The following is a 16,714-nucleotide window of genomic DNA, read 5'->3' as shown; positions in this document are numbered from 1 at the left end:
GCGGTGAGGGGGGGAGACGCGGAGTCCCGCCGCGGGGCGCGGAGCGGGGCAAGCGCTCACCCGGTCCCGTTATACGCGGCCCCTGCATTTCGGTGGCGGGCGAGGAGCGATGCACAGACATAAGCCATGGGGAGCGAAGGGGGGGTGGAAAGCTCGGTGCTGGGTGCCCCCCGCTCCCATGGCCCCTCTCCCACGCGTGGGGGGTGACACATAGCCAGCCCCGGGCGCGGAACGAACGCGCAGCCCCGCGCCAACAGCACCACCTCCCCCCGCCCCGCCAAGGTCAGCGCTCCGGCATGGCGAGACACCCACCGCGGACACGAGTGAGGTGGGGAGGGCGCAGACCCACGCGAAACTAAGTTCTTGGTGGGGGACGGGGGGCTGCAACAAGAGATGGGAGCGCGGAGTCGCGCTCCCTTCGGGGCGGCGGGCGGCACTCCCGCGGCACAAAGGGAGCCCCCAGGCAGCCCCGCAAAAGAAGGGCAGCGCGTAAGGACCCCCTCGGCCCGCCCCACGCCGTCGGGGGCTGCAGCGCACCGGGGAGAGGGAGCACCGTGCCGGGAGCGCGGAGCCGAGCCTCTGCACCGCGCACGGCCCCACGCGCGGGCAGCGCTGCCCGCAGCCGGGAGGGTGCTGCAGGAAAACCTACGTGGGGACCACCCGGGCAAAGCGGCCCCCTGCGGCCCCTGGCGCACCCTCCGCACTCGCGGGGCGCCCCGCCGGCACCCTACGGGGGTCGCGGACACGTGTGGCAGAGGCACCGGGAACCCTCCCAACCGCCGCGCTCACTCACCGGGGAAGCACACCACATCATGGAGCACGGAGCTGGTGATTTTCAAGAAAAAGATCCACCAACACGGTTGCAGTAGCCTCCGCATGTCCAAAGCCGCACATCGAAAGGGGAGAGGGGCTAAAATAATTAACGCACAGGGGAGGAAAAAAAAAAAAAAAAAAAAAAAAAGAAAAAAAAAGGAAAAAAAAAGGAAAAAAAACTTGTTGAAAATAAGTTTCTCCCCGCACCCCTCTTCCAGCGGGAGAAAGCGGGGGGCTCCTGCTCGCCTCCTCAAAGGGGAAAAAAATCCCAGAGCCGCGGGGCAGGGGGAGGACAGCGGCGGCGGGGTGCGGGGACACCCCGCGCGGCGGGGCGCGGCGGGGCGCGGGGCGGCGCGGCTCAGGCGGGCAGCGGCGGCGGGGCGCGCGGCATGCCGCGGACGGGGCGCTCAGAGCCGCCTCCGCGCACGGGCGGGCGGGCGGCGGTCAGCCGGGGCCCCGGCGCGCTCCATCCTGCCGTACAGGAAGTGGCGGGCGAGCCCGGATCCTGGCGGAGACTTTAAAGCGGGGCGAGGGAAGAGGGAGAGGGAGCGCGGCGCGGCGGCGAGGCGAGGCGGCGGCGCGCCGGGCGCCCCGGCGGCGCGCCCCCGCCGCCCTTAAAGCGGCCGCGGCGGCGGGGCGGGGGCGCGCACGGTCGCTCCTGTGCACGCACCCGCACCCGCACCGCTGCCCGGCGCTGCACCGCGCCCCGCGCACTGTCCGCGGAGCGGCGGCGGCGCCCTCCCCTTCGCCTGCCGAGTGTGTGGTGGGGGAGGGGGGCGCCGGCGCAGCGCCGGGCGGGGGAGAAAGTGCGTGATGGAGCCGCGCTAATTCACCGCCGGGAATCTCGGACGTTGCGCTCTTACCCCGGCGGTGCCCGTTTGAAGTTACTTGTGTCATTCTGCCGCCCTCGGTGCGTGCCGCAGGGGGCCGGGGCTTGGGGTTGGGTGTCCGTGTATGTCCCCCAGCTGTGTGCACCGTCCTGTCTATTGCCAGACGTGGCCGCCCCCGCCCCCCGCCCCGAAATGATACAGTTCTCCTCCATCCTCTTCTGTGCTCTGTATCACGCTGCATATTGCCAAAGATCCCCCACAAAACCATACAGCTGAATGCTGTGCTGGGTATTGCCAGAAATTCCCACCAAAACCACACAGCTTTTTTTTTCTTCCCCCAGTACTGTGCATAATTCTAGGTATTGCTAGAGCTCCCCCACGAAATCATACAGATTTCCCACCCCCCCAATAGTACACTGGGTATTGCCAGAGGGCCCCCCTCTGCACCCCCCCACCCCCACCCCACATATTTATTTAATATGCATTGTTCTGGGTATTGCCAGTGATTCCCTCACAAAAATGCTGGGTTTCCCCCAGTATTGCACACTACGTATTTCCAGAGAGCCCCCCCAAAGTGAGATAGTTGACATTTTTGCAGAGTCAGGCGAAGGCTGTCCCAAGGCACTCTGCATCCAAACCTTGATCCACAGCACACACACACCCCCCAACCAGTTTCTGAGTGATTGATAACTTTGCACAGGAAACAGAAACAGAAAATGGTGTGAATTCAGGATGAGGGGATGGGTGTTTGTACTTGGCATTTCCTGGCGGTGCTGTGGTCTGCTGAAGCTTAAATTTCATTCAGAAGTAGTTTTTGTCTGTTTCTTCGGTAATTATTTCCATTACAGGGATCCTGTTTCAGAAGGGAAAGGGTTTGGCAGGGGTTTATCAGTGCATGCTATGCTCAGCTCTGGCTCTGTCATTTGCTGTGACCATCTCCCCTGCTTACCTGCAAACCTTCCGCATCTGTGGTGTTTTCAGAGGGGAGGAGATGGGCAGCAGGAGGAGAGTAGAGGAGGAAGATTCAGAAGCCATATTTTCTTCAGTGGAATGGCAGTGATTTTCTCTCCCCCTGCCTCAGCTTAGGGATCACTACAGCAGAGCCCTCAGGGCTTGAGTACTTACCACTGTTGTGCTCTGACTTTTCTGGAAGAGGCTGCGGCTTTGAGTCCATCCAGGTTTACCCCACGCAGCACGGGGTGCCAAATCAGTGGATTACGCTGCAGCCAAAGGGCTCCTATTTAGGAGGCCGTCGTAGGCTTTCCTTTGACTTTCTGTCCACAGCCCAGGTTGTGCCTGCCAAAAATTAGTTGGAAGTTAAAAAGTGCAGTCCTTACTAGGCAAAACTGTTTATCCCAACAGGGATTTTACCAGTGTAAGGGTTTAAGGACCTGATTAGAAGTTCTCTGCCCTTGAGGGCACCACCCTTTGAGGTGTGCAAAGAGCAGAGAAGGCACTTGCGTAAGGATTTATTTAAATCAAAGCAAAAAAATTATAGGCCCTGAAGGAAGTTCTTATCCAATTGATTGTTCATTAAATCATTTCCCAAAACAGGTGGGGTTTGGAGGTTGGTTTCAACTCTCATAAAAACAAAGATAAAACTTCAAGGGCTACGTTTCTCTGAATTTTTTGTTCCTATGAAAAACAAAAACCAAATCCCCACCTGCCTTGACCTTTTGGATTCTGCAGTGACATCTGGGCTCAGTTACTTATCTGGCTGCTCCAGAAAAACCTGCAAAATATTCCCCTTTCAGCAATTGATTCCTAACTTTACTGATCTAATGCAACAGACAGGTAGGCAGGCTCTCCTCTAGTACTGAGACTTACCTCTTCAAATGATGGCTCCCTGGTATCATAAGAGGCAATCTTAAAGTGAGTCTCAACAGGTTTCATTACATGAGAAAAGTTATTAAACACTATTGCAATCTCACAAAAGAATAAAAGTAATGGGTTTTTTTCAAAGAGAAGTTTGCATCAATATTTTTCTCACTGATTCAAAATCCTTTGCAAAAGCTGATATGTACACCATTTTACATTTAAATTATGTTTTTACATTAGTTTAGGGTTTACTATCCTGGAAAATGACAAATCTGAAACTGCCTCCATGTCTTGGAATTGGGGGAATTCTATGTATTCCATCCTCACAGCAAACATGCAAGTAAGATACAAAACACACAAGCAGAATACTGTGTCCTGAGGAGCACAGATGACTCCAGATCTCTATGAGCTGCTGAGGGAAATTTTAGAACGGCGGTGCTCCCATCACAAACCAGAAGTGTTCAGGCTGGATATTCACAGTGGTCCCCTCAGGTCTGAACTTCTGGAAACAAATCTGTAAAACCCCAATGTCAGCACGGACAGCTTGGTTCAGCATGCTGTGGTACAACGTGTACAATGACCCACTTTTCTCAGAGTGGCAAATCAATCATTGCATTGTCACACATCAGTTTAGGAGCTGTAGTGGGGGAAGTAGCTTTGTTTCACTTTAGCGGTTTGTGTGGGCAGAGAAATGGAAAGATGCTACGATGGAGATCCAGAGAACAAAATTAAACACGGTTAAATGAGAATCCATTTCCTGCATGCAGTATCTCTTTGCCTGTGGCATGCTGTCTATCAACAATACACAGGTACAAATTGGCCTGGAGATGTATCTTTAACTATCCAAACAGAGAAAACTGCATTAGCAGCATGCTGCTCTGCTGGACTGGTGCCATGTGACTGGGGAGAGTGTACATTAGATAGGAGAGCTGATTCTTTCCCAATGACTGAAGTACTGTGGTGTGATTAAAATAACTGCTACTGTATGAAGAAATTGTAAAGGGACATTATAATACTGTGGAGTTAAACCAGATGGGTGTTTCGCAAATCTTGCAATATTTACCGTTACACATAGTGGGCGCTGTCAAGGTGAAAGGGATAAGATCAGCATCTCTGGTTTGCATGGAACAGTGCGTAAAAGATAGCCTTTATCTTTTTTTCCTCCTGTTTGAACAGGTAATATTTTTATGCTGCCTTCGTCAACATATGGGCATCACTCCTGGGAAAGAAATGAAAGTCTGTTAATTTATTTGATCAGACATGAAGAAATAATAGAAAACTGAAACGAAGACTCACATTTGTCATATGTTTGAATTAGTGGAAAGCTGAAGAAAGCACAAAAATATTGCAAGGAGTTCAAAGATGAGAGGTTTTATTGAATTAGAAAAAATATTAATAGCATTAATCATTTCCAAAACAGGCTTCTTAACATCTATAATGACTATATAAAGGATTGGGGAATAAAAAAATCAAAGAAAGAAATCAGATATAGAAAGTCACACTTTTTTGTGTTTAGAAAGAAAGGGATGAGTTTTCACTGATTTACCTCCAGCCAGCCTCACAGGAACGGTTAACCTGTGGGGAAAATAGCAGGTGAGGATCCAGCTCTGAAAGGATAAATCAGCGTGAAGTACAGAGAAGCAGCTGCAGTTCAATTATAAGTGATGTGAGGTATAAACTTCCAGGTTAATTCAAGAGCCCTAGTTCCTGTTTAGCTTTGCATAAAAAGGAAAAAAAAAAAAAAGGATGCTGAACTTGGAGTTTCATAAATTGTATTATTGCAGAGTTACTTTCTTGTAGCCTCAGGACAGATGCATTCTTGGAGTATGCAGTGAGGCTTTGAAAGTCTTAACAAGGCATCTGAGGATCTGCTGAGAAACAGAGGTGGAGGGCAAGCAAAGCAGCTGTGATAAAAAAAAAAATTAAAAACCCCAATGTAATGGTAGCAATGAGCTGTGTTGTTTGATTTATGAAGACATAAAAATGGATTAACCCAGAGAGGCAGTTAAAGCAAAATGTATGAAAAATGTTGGTGGGTGATGCAGACTCTAGGTACATATGTTGTAAGGTCAGAGATTACTGAAAGTATTATTAGGATGCCTATCTGTAGCACTACCAGCATTATATGAATGAGAGTATCTGAGCACTGATCCTCCAAGATGTCCTGTCTGGGCAGTGTCCCACAGGGTTTCGCACAGGGTTTTTCAGAAGACCAATAGGTTTATTTTCTTGTGGTCTACAAAAGGAACCTCCACCTTAGGGTATCCTTAGGCTAAATCATTTGGAATAGACACTTGGTCACATGCTGAAATATCTACTGGAAAACTTCAACTTAATCTTGAAGTCATACAGCTCTTTTGTCTCCTGAAATGGCCTCAAAATGACTGTGTTCTGTAAAAGTGCATGTAAGTAACTGGTACAGTGGAGGGTCAGACTAAGTAGCAATGAGTTTCTCTCTTTCAAAAGCAGCTGTAGTTCAGAGTCCTGTGGTATGACCTTGCTAGGGCTGTGTGTGTTTAATTCACAAATCCTCTCTTGTTAAAAGAAAAGAAGAAAAAAAAATCTATTATCAGTGTAGCAGTGAGCAGAGCAAGCATGTTAATGAATGGAGCTGAAGGATGAGCATGGAAGACCCCGCTTATTGTCCTGCTTGTCTGTTACCATCTAAGTAGCTCACCAGGAATATATTGTCTTTGCAGAATTTAAGGTGGAAACTAGTGAGACAACAGACTTATGAACTTCTATTGTTGATGAAAAAATTGTTTATAGGCTTCAGTAATATTTGGGTTCAATGTATGTCTTGGGAACATCAGTTGCAGAAAAGCAAAAATCTCTTTGAATGGGAAGGCTCTATCCAGAACCTATGTTTTTAACGCTATTATGCAGCTTGCTAGCAAGATAACTGCAACCGTCAATTTTTTTCTACACAGTAAAGTTGACTCAAGGACAGGCAGGTTTTGCAGGCAGCATGAACTCAGGCTGAATATAAGCTGCTGTAAGGAACAGCATGGGTGCAGTAAGCTGGACCTAGACATATTATAGACACAGTTCATAGGAGCAATCTTCTTGTCTGTAATAACCTTAGCTGCCAGACCCATTGTGTTCCAGAGAACTCAGAAAGTCAGCATCACAATAGGATATCTACTTTTTTAAAGGCCTCATGCATTACAACCAAAACATCAGACTCTACCTTTTCCACTATAAATAAGTTGGTGAGAATGAATAAATTTATTGAAGGTGGAACTTCCACTGTTCCTTTCCCCCTCTTCCATTTCACTGCTGCTTTCTATCAAAGGAGTTAGTGCAACATGCTCCTGCCTTCCTGCATGGATGTCAAAAGGATGTGTCAGAACCTCCTTGTGAAGGATAAAGTCACATGTGTACAGTGGTCTCAGTTGGAAAGGCAATAATGGCTCTATAACAAGACATGACCTTTTAATATAAACCCATTGCAAATGGTGTCCAAAGCCAGACCTCTGAAACTGCTCCACAATGAAGACCAATCCAGCAGGCTGCAAAAAACACTTTCCGAGCCAATCCCGGGAGAGCACTTTAAAGAAAAGAAACACCTGTTCTATAAATGGTAGAACCAATCTCCAAATCTGTTTAAAGAAAGAAAAGAAAGTTAGAGAGGAACATTTGCCAAACCTATATTCTTTCAGAGATAGACTCTTTTTGAGTGCAAGGTATAAGATGATATGCAAACTTGTGTGTTCTGTCCACCTTTTTTTGTTTGTAATATCTTACAACAGCTTGTACAGATGTGAATAATTACATTCCAGGGAGAGAACGTGTTACGGGGACAAGTAACCTTACTTTATTTTGGGCCTTATACGTTGCAATAGAGAAATGCAGTTTGCAGACTGCAGCATAGTTATGGTTTTGCCATTCCTCTTTTTTTCATAGATTCGTGTTTTGGAGGGGGGCTTCTGATTATCGTTTACTCAAATACAGACTTGTGTGAAGCTCTCTGGATTTGAGTGTGGACAAGCTGTACATTAGCTAATACGATTCCGTGAAAAAGGGATTCCATAGCCAGTGCCCCAATCAAATGAAGAAGCGTCAATATTAGTAAACCTTCCAAAGAAAAGGATAAAATCAGATACCCACAGTGACCCCACAGACATGAGTGCTAGTAAGATCAATACATATCCATAAGCACTGATGGAAATAGCTAAACAACAACAACATATCTAGGCCACTGAGGTTTGGCAGTACAGCACACCCACAAAGTATCCTCTGTTTTCTATAGTTATGCTTTCCATTCCCTTACTCTCCAGCCAAAGAACAGTGTCATGAGCATGAGCTACTTGTCTGAAACCAGTTTCTTGCTGGAGTTCATCTCGTCTTGATGTCTGGTCTAAAAAAGGTTTCTTGGAAGTGTAAAGATGCCGTCCAAAAAGTTGAACAAGCAGTAATCCAAACCCCTGCCAGCTTACATCCTTAATGCAACTGAAATGATTTTCATTCATCTTTTCAGTTGTCATCAAATATAGATCCACTGTAGCTGGGCACAACTCCACTGACGTAAATGACCGGGCATTCACTTTCTTGGAACTACACCTACTTGGATCCAAGTCAAAGTTTTGCCCGTGCAAGAAGGGATGTGACCGAATACCACAAAAATGCAGTTGTTCATTTCTACAGTGTTTTGCTACTTTGAAAGACTGTGCCGTTATCTTTTCTACCCAGATTTCATGTTCATGATGCATATCTTTGTGCCATCAAGGTCTGGTGGTTACAATGCACTGTGCTCATAGCTACAGTATTGGAGGGTTTAAAACATTTTAGAATTTCAGCATCAGTTTTATGTTGATTTCAGAAGGAGAATGGGAGAAGAGGATGCCAAGTTCCAGAGAACAATAAACACTTTGGTCCAAATTCTCCCTTCGTCTGCACTGTTGTAAATCGGAAGTCTCCTCATCCAGATGACAGGTAGATTTGAGTCGGTATAATATAGGACAGAGTCGAGCCCTTTAATTTGGAAGAATACAATTGCTTCCTCTGGTCCATGCCCAAGAAAATATATTTAAGATACACAATAGATTGTAGAAGAAATTTTAATTAACAGGTTTTTACGGGAGTATTGGGTAAAAGCATTCCATTCTGGACTGAAAACTAGGCTTTCAGAACTGAGCCAAAAAGGGGAATGTTTATCATACATGACTGGAAGAGGAGTACTATTAAAATGTGTTTGGAACCTTGAACTGCTCTGTTAATCCACATGAATTTATAATTCCCAGTTTTAAAATAACTAATGATGTCCAAATAGATTTTAGCATCTATTAAAGGTATCATCTTAAGACACATTGTTGGGGAAAAAGGAAACTGAGAATAAAGATGTAAGACTAATTCATGGTAAAGAAATAGGAGACCTCATAATTCTTCCCAAAGTATCACAGTTAGTAAAATATTAATTTTTTTTCTACAGCAGAAACACAACAGAACAACATTATTCTCCAGCGGTCAACATTAATTGCAAACTGATGGCCACTTCTGAACGTGGGAGTCTTCACTGGGCCACATTTAATTATGTTAACTGCCGGCATGTCAGCCTGCCCAGCCCCGCAGCCCGGCTGGCTGAGCCGCCGTCTGCGGCACCGGCCGGAGCGGCCGTACCACACGGGGGAGTCTCGCTGCCTGCGCGGAGAACTTCGTGTTGCATTAATCACTCGCTTTGAAACCTGATTTCTCTGTACTGCAGCTTTGTCAGTTTGTCTGAGCGATAACACAAGACCTGCAACACTTGGCAGGGCAGAAAACAAGGCCTAAACCATGATGTTTCTATAAATGAACTGCTTATAAGTAAGGTGGATAGGATTTTGTTGGTGGGGAAATCTGTGTCAAGCACGATTCTCTTTATCAAACACTGGTTAAGCCACAAACTTGCCTGGTATTTCCATATAGAACACTAAGAAGAGTTCAAGAAATATCAGCCATCAGGTGATAAAATACTCCAGATTTTATTTAATCGTTTAGGAAGGCAGGGGGTGTGGCAGGTTCATTGCATGGCATGGCAACACATTATCTTAGCACAGCGAAAACGGAACAACAATGATGCAGCAGGATTAAGGCATTTCAAGAACACATTTTTCATTGCAGTATATAGCACAGCCTTCTACCATATAGTTACAGGAAAAATGCCCATGGTGTGGGCAGTCTCTGGGTACACCTAGGTTTTAAGGAGCCTGGTATCTTGACAAAACACACCTTTTGTGAAGTACAGGCCATGAGCCATGGACATACAGGCGAAAATCATGGACATACAGCATGAAAATCATCTGAGGGGGTGAACCATCCTCATTCCACGATTCCATCTCAACCCAGTGATGAGGCTCCTGAACAACACGCAAAGGGAAGTGCTGACAAAGATCTCTCAAGATGGCACAGGTTTTCCAGCACTGCATCAGACCATCCTAATGAGCTTTCTCTTGGATTTTTATACATTGTTCTTATGACCTTACCATGCCACAGAGGAGACTTACTTTGCCAGCTCATTGTTACCTGCTACTAATACAGACTGCTGCTAGCACAATATACTATTATCCAGCAAAACAACAGGTACTGACAAACACTGTTTAGTGAGTATCGGCTACCAATTTGAGAATGCCAGGGTTACTGCTGAACAATACCAAAAGAGGTCTCACTGGCTTCTTCTCTCTCCTCCATTGAATGAGCTGTTAATAGACAAGCTGTTATAAAGAAAAAGAACTAAATAGTTTACAAGCTTACATTTGAAGGCCTGTGAATTGCATTAGCTGAGCCAGCTGAGTAAGAGCCAAGGCAATCTCCCCACGATTGTAGAAAATGTGGCATTGAGGCATGTGGAGGGAAAGAGAGAATGACAGGGACCAGGTTTACAATATGCAAAGCCGGAATAATTACTGCTTTCTGTGGCATAGAATTTTTAGCTGAACTACGATATGGAATAAGCATCTCCTTTAAATGCACAAGTATGTGTGTGTGTTCATATTTTAATGCTTTCTTTTATGCAAATATTATTTTACAGCTTTAACAGAAACTCTTTGAAGTTAATTTTTAATTTTTCCCCATTGGACCTTTCCCCCTCCTACCTCTCTTTCTCTATGCACAGGCCATTCTCAGTATGAGCAATGACCATGGTTCTTTTTTATTACTCACTGTTTTCTTTGGGCCTAACAGTTATGAACAGGAATGTGAACTACTTCCAATTCAATTACTTGGACAATTATTTGGGATCAGTGAAACTGGAATGTGCAGCTGAAAAGTTTTTGGAACCCCCTGGTTACCAGCCAAGAGACTGACAGAGTTCTTTTTAAATTTTTTTTCTTTTCTTTAACTTTACCAGAGACGTAAAAGTTTTGAAAAGCAAAAGAACAAGACAAGTTAATAACAGAGAAACAGAAAAATTGAAAAGTAAAGAATGGAACCCTCAAATCATTCATTGTAAGACATTCAGTGGCAGAAAAGAATGAAGGAAAGATGAAGGAAAGGACAGTTAAAAAACAGCCACCACTGAACAATGATGATTCAAAATTTCTAACTTCTAAGGAAAGCTCAAAAACATTTAAGGGTGTCAGATTTTCACAGAAGATAATTATTTTGGATCAAATACATTGTTCTAGAGAATCAGGTTAAAGTTTTCAAACTGCTTACAAGTCTCCATCTTTACATTGTCCTCCCAATTTTATAGAGTCTTTGGTTAGAAACAAGCCAGGTGACATCTTTAACCTACTGCAAAGTCAACAGACTGAAATCCTACAGTAAGAGCTGAGGTGTCTGGTTTAATACATCCTTTACAAACAACCTGAGGAGATCAGGCAATTGCTGAGAGGATATTCAGCAAACTATAGCTGTGGCTTTTGCCATAACCACCAGTAACGGGTAGCTGGGTTTGATACTTCATTTATAGCCCAGTTAAACCAGACAGAAATCAGCCTGACAGGAAATACATTTCTGGCTTTTTAAAAACAGACCTCTCGGTACATTATCATATAAATTGTTCACAAACTGGACTAACCTGCGTCAGTGATCCAGGTAACAGCTTTTCTAGTCAGACTTGAATTTTACCCATTAAACTTTGTCTCAGAATCTGAGTACCTTTACTGCAGAGAAACCTTTCAGTCATGCTAACTTAAGAGTACCAGCCATCTGTTGCTTACATCTGAAAGGAGAGCATTAGTCTATACTCAAACATCCAACATCCCTCTACATGAGGTGAGAATTTCTGCCACTGTTTTCAGGCCACTGGCAAAACTCATGTTGACTTCAGAAGGGACAGACTAGTCAGTCCTGCTGACTTGTTAGCTGCTCTCTTTGGCTTCCAGTCCTGCAGTAACAGTGTAGATGAATCAGCTTCTGGAATTATACTCATCTGAGACCAGACCAAGTGAAGATTATGCATTTTGAGATCCTTGATTATGAAACTTTTTCAAGTACTTGCTGAGCAAAATTCCCTTTAAAGGCTTAAGAGAAACCAACCTGCCAAGGGCAGTTTGTTTCAGTAAAAGGCTCAGGATTTATCTAATCAAACGGGTACTGGCCCCTTTTGTTTTGGTGGGTTGGTTTTCCTGAGCTGTTCAGTTTGGCCTCCTGTTGGATCCTTTCATTCAAGTTAGTAGTTTCCTCAGGTTGGCTGATCTTTATTTCTGCTTTTAATATTCTCTATTGATTTTATTGTAGTGCACTTACATGCTGTTCAACATTCCCCTATTACTGTAAATAAAATGAGAGAAATAACTTGGCTTTCTTTTTGCATTTAAAATGTTTGGCAGCATACAACTCCACCCTTAATGGACCATTTCACCGTGTTACTGCCAGAATGCGTGAGGGCAGCTCCTGAGATCTGCATGCCCCTCACATGTCACTAGTATACATGCTAGTTAGATAAAGCTAGCTTGGAGTCTGCTGATATTACTGGCTGGCTTTATCTAGCAAGCAGAGGTACCAGTAGCATCTGTGCATCTGTTGGATGTGCAGATGGGGGCAGCTGCCCTCTGAGACACTGGCAGTAATAGCAGTGTCAATATATGCATCTATGACCAAGCAAGATATTGCTTATCTGCAGTATATGTGAAAGTCACTGAGGCTCCCGTTTTCAGATCAAGTAGGTGTTATTCCTATCTATCACTTACAGACTTTGGTTTAACTGGCCACTTAAATAACAACAAGATACAAAACACAGCTTCATCTTTCTTGCCTCTTGTTACTGCTCTGTGCAGGTGTTCCTCTGCCCTGGGCTCTTTCACTGTCCTCAGGGAAACACCCAGCACAGTCAGAGTATAGAAACTTCATTTCCCTTTGCTAGCAAAAGTCATAGAGCATTCCCAGGACACACACTCCCTTCAGACTTCTTAGTTTTGGTGCTGTTACCGGCACAGTTGGAGGTCAAAGCAACTGCTGACAGGCTGAGGCAGCTTCTCAAGTGGAGCCTGCAGCCTGTGCTGGGATTTGCACCATTGATGTTTGCCTTCAGTGCTGGTGGTATGTGGCGGTGTGGGCTGTAGAGCAGACCTAGCCTGAGACACCAGCCTTGAAATGGGCCTGCCCTGTGAGCAGACACATTACTGTAGCTTGTTCTAGCTAGTTTGAGTATTGATAGCATAGCAGCTGACTTCAGCTGCTTGAATGAGTGTCAGGATCTGCTGGAGATTCTAGAGTTCTGCTTGAGCCAGCACGGGACCATCTTCATTGTTATTTTGCCCTGCCCAAGACAGATAGGTCTGAGTTCTGCCTCCATGAGTTCCTAAGACTGACTGCACCAGGTCTGAGAGGCTCAGTGTTGATGTCCTCTACCTCTGCCAAGGTTAGATATGTCAGCCTTGCTGCAGGCGATGTTTACTCATCTTAAAGCCCTTTCTTTCACACATAGGTTCTTTCCTGTTTTGTCTGTAAGCTAGGACTGAAGATCAAACCTGGGCAGACGTTCAGATCAACACTGCCAATAGACAGCTTTATTTGATCTCCAGAAATACACACCCTCTTGCAGATGTGTCTTCCTGCTGTGCTTTACATGGCTGCAGCCAATACAGCCTATAAAACAGACCTTCACATGGGGCATGTTCACATCCAGACATGCTGAAACAGTGCCAACATTTTCTCCAATGTCCAAAATATTAAAGAGTTCAGTGTGACTTTACTGGTTTTTACTCATTTTTACTTAAATACACACCTGAGATATAAAAAAAAAACTGTGTTCTTTTAAATTCGATCTTTTAAAAATAAATCTATTTCAGTTAGGTATTACAAACCGTTCTGAAAAAAGCTGTGGAATATCCTTGTAAATATTTTGTGAAAACAAGTAATTAAAGTAGTCAAAATAATAAGTAAAAATCCCATTACTTGAAGAAAGCACATAGAGTAATCAACCAGGGTAAAACCAAATAAAATTAATGTAAGTTAGAAACTCACGTATATGCTGTATTGTATTCTTTGGACTGAACAGAAATGCATGCTGTGAAAGGGTGTTCTGAACTCCATTAAAGAGTAATCTTTGTACACAACAGTAGTGCTGTGCAAATAAATGTTGTAAGGCAAAATAAATAAGTTTTGAGAAATGAATGACTTCTGCAGTAGTTTGCCAATTAATTAGAACAAAGAGGGAAGTCTAGCAGACAACACAAAGAGATAAATAAGGAAGACTTCAACTTGCCATAACAGCTTTTGCTATTCTCTCTCTACTTTTTGCAAATTCTCCCTCTTGTAAACTTTGTGGGATTTTCTTTGGAGGGGGAAAGGATCCAAGAGGATGCAGTAGCAATTTTGCTCACTCTTAAAATGTTATCTCAGGGTCTTACCTCAAAAAAGGTTAATTGTAACTTGATCCTTATCACAACTTGTTCTAACAGGGTGATGGAGTGTGAATTGGAATGGAAAAAAATTAAAGAGGATTTAGCTAAGTTGCATATACTCAAACAGCAAGATCTGTTCCCCTACAGCAGTTAAGGAATTAACCAGTGCAATTTCATAATTATTAGTTACCATCTCTTAGAAACTGTGGAGGTAGGTCAAGTCCCATAAAACTGGATGAGGGCAAATATAGTACTTGCTTTCACGAAAATGGAAAAAGAAATTGCTCAAGAAATCATGGACTTCTCATCCTAACTTTAAGCAAGCTATAACTGGAAAGAATAAATTACAGATTTTAACATTTGTGAATGATACCATTTTGGGAAGGACTAGAAATACTATAGCACTACAATTAGAACTAGTGCTCTTGATAAACCTGGGAAATGATCCCAATTCAACAAGGTCAAATTCACTCAAGTGAAATAAAAAGAACTACATATAGGCAGGAGAAGCCAAATTCTCCACATACCAAAGAGGCAGCAGAAGCCTGGAAGATCTGAAGGTGATAACATCCACAGTAAATGAGAAGTGAGATGTACTTGTAAGAAAGCAAATCTTGTAAAATGTACTAACAGTAGCGCAGCTTGTAACATACCAAACTTTGTTACTCTGCTCAGCTCAGAACTATTGGAGATTTACTAGTTTATACTGAATCTGGCTTAAGTACTAAGTATTTTAAATAAAAGGTTCAGTCCCACTGGGCAGGAACAGGAATAAAAAGAAACCTGTAAATGCATAAGCTATGAGAAAAGTTTGGAGAAACAGAGTTTGGTTTATTTACACAACTGAAGGGAGTATGGTAACAGATTTCCAGTGTATAAGAAGCTACTAAAAAAGGATAGTAATTCATTATCCACTGAGGTAAGGTCAAGGAAAACTGCTTTAATTTCCAACAAAGGAGATTTAAATTATCTTTCTAACTATAAACCTAGGTAAGTGCTGGAACAGACTGTCTGTAGAATCTCCATTACTTGGGTTTTTAAAGAACAGATTAGATAAAACAGGTGTCAGCATTGCTGGGCATACTTGACCTGCATACCTCTGCAGAGGTGGACTTACACCACACATCCTTTAAGGTCCTTGCTAGCCCTGTCTTCCTCAGCTCCTGAAATGCTGTAATTGCATAGTTTTGTAGTTGCATATACACCCTAATTTTAACTAAAAACAAAGACACAACAACAACAAAACAACAAAAAGAAACTTGAAAATGTGGATCCTAGCATTTCAAAGATCAGAGGTAAGTCAGTCAAGTCAATATCTTTTTGCTTACTCTGATGATTCCAGATTCAGCTGAGTTTTAACAGAGATATGGGACTTAGAGGCGTAGAAATGCTGAAGGTGGGGAAGGTAGAACTGGGGAATAAGCAATAACTATTCTGCTACCCACCCTCTAAGAGCCTTCCCCGTATCTTAATCTCCCAGAGAAGCTGGGAAGCTCTCGTTCTTTTTTTTCTACTCCCTGCTTTTGCAGGGAGAGTCCAGGAAGGGACCCTATGAGATGCATGATCAATAACATTTTTTTTGAGCTGAAAGGATCACACAAAGGGATCTCTTTGATCATCATGGCCAGCATTTCCATGCTTTTCTCCAGCACCACACAGTCTATGATTCCAGACAGAGGATCCCCAGAAAAGAGTTCAGAGGGTATGTAAAGGTAGCAAGAGAGGAAAGCAAGAGAGTGTCTTAGGCAGATTCCTCCCCCACACTGGGAGAACCCATTCCCCACGCAGTGGTGTACTAACACAGTGTAATTTGCAGGGACAAAAGTGGTAGATTCAGCAAACATTGGGAGGTAGTTTAATATTGCTTCAACTATCCTCAAGTACTATTTTTTTCTCTATGTTCAATTATGTTGTGGATTTATTGATAAATAAATCAAGTCTCTGCTTGCCATTTGCACACTGAGGGAAGCCACAGTTGAGTTGCAGAATTTCAGGAATACATTCATCTAAGCATGCAAAATTCTCTGTAGTCTTTGAATCCTCTTGCAGATAAACTACTCTTACCATATTTATGGTGTACCAGCTTTTCAACACTTAGTTTATAATCCATACTCCTCAGCCCTTTTGCAAATAACTTCTATTTTGCCCTGAAAGGCAGTCTATCTCAGCTCATGCAGCCTATGTGTTTGTGCCTGTCTGCATTATTTATGTCTCCACTAAAGACATTCCTCTTTTCCATGTTCTTATAATGGTGCCTATCATGCAATATTGGGACCGCTACTTGTTGTTGCTCACGAGAGTTTATCCTCTGCTTCCTTCTTTATGGTATAAGCTTTCAGCACACAGTTTTGAATTGTTGGCCCTCCAGCAGAGTCTCATTAGCATTCCCACAGCTTCACGTGCCAGCAGCAGAGGTCCATTTCACACATGAGTTATCAGAGGTGTCTGGTGATGTTTTGAGTTTGATCTGAGCTTTTCTGAATG

At 43.9% G+C, this 16,714-nt stretch overlaps 1 protein-coding gene across 1 annotated transcript in view; it reads right to left on the bottom strand.

Moving 5' to 3' along the window:
- The window catches only part of PTPRG (protein tyrosine phosphatase receptor type G), a 427,945-nt gene extending 411,263 nt beyond the window's left edge, over positions 1 to 16,682 (bottom strand). Inside the window, exon 1 of the mRNA XM_080382926.1 lies at positions 794 to 16,682. Within this exon, the coding sequence (XP_080239052.1) occupies positions 794 to 878 (85 nt within the window). The 5' untranslated portion in view covers positions 879 to 16,682. The remainder of the gene's footprint in view (positions 1 to 793) is intronic.
- Positions 16,683 to 16,714: the final 32 nt, after the last annotated feature.

The sequence above is a fragment of the Falco punctatus genome (assembly GCF_963210335.1).
Source record: "Falco punctatus genome assembly, chromosome: 4".
In the NCBI taxonomy this organism is placed as follows: Eukaryota; Metazoa; Chordata; class Aves; order Falconiformes; family Falconidae; genus Falco; species Falco punctatus.
Note: the sequence above shows the minus strand (reverse complement) of the source record. Positions and strands in the feature narration are given on the sequence as shown.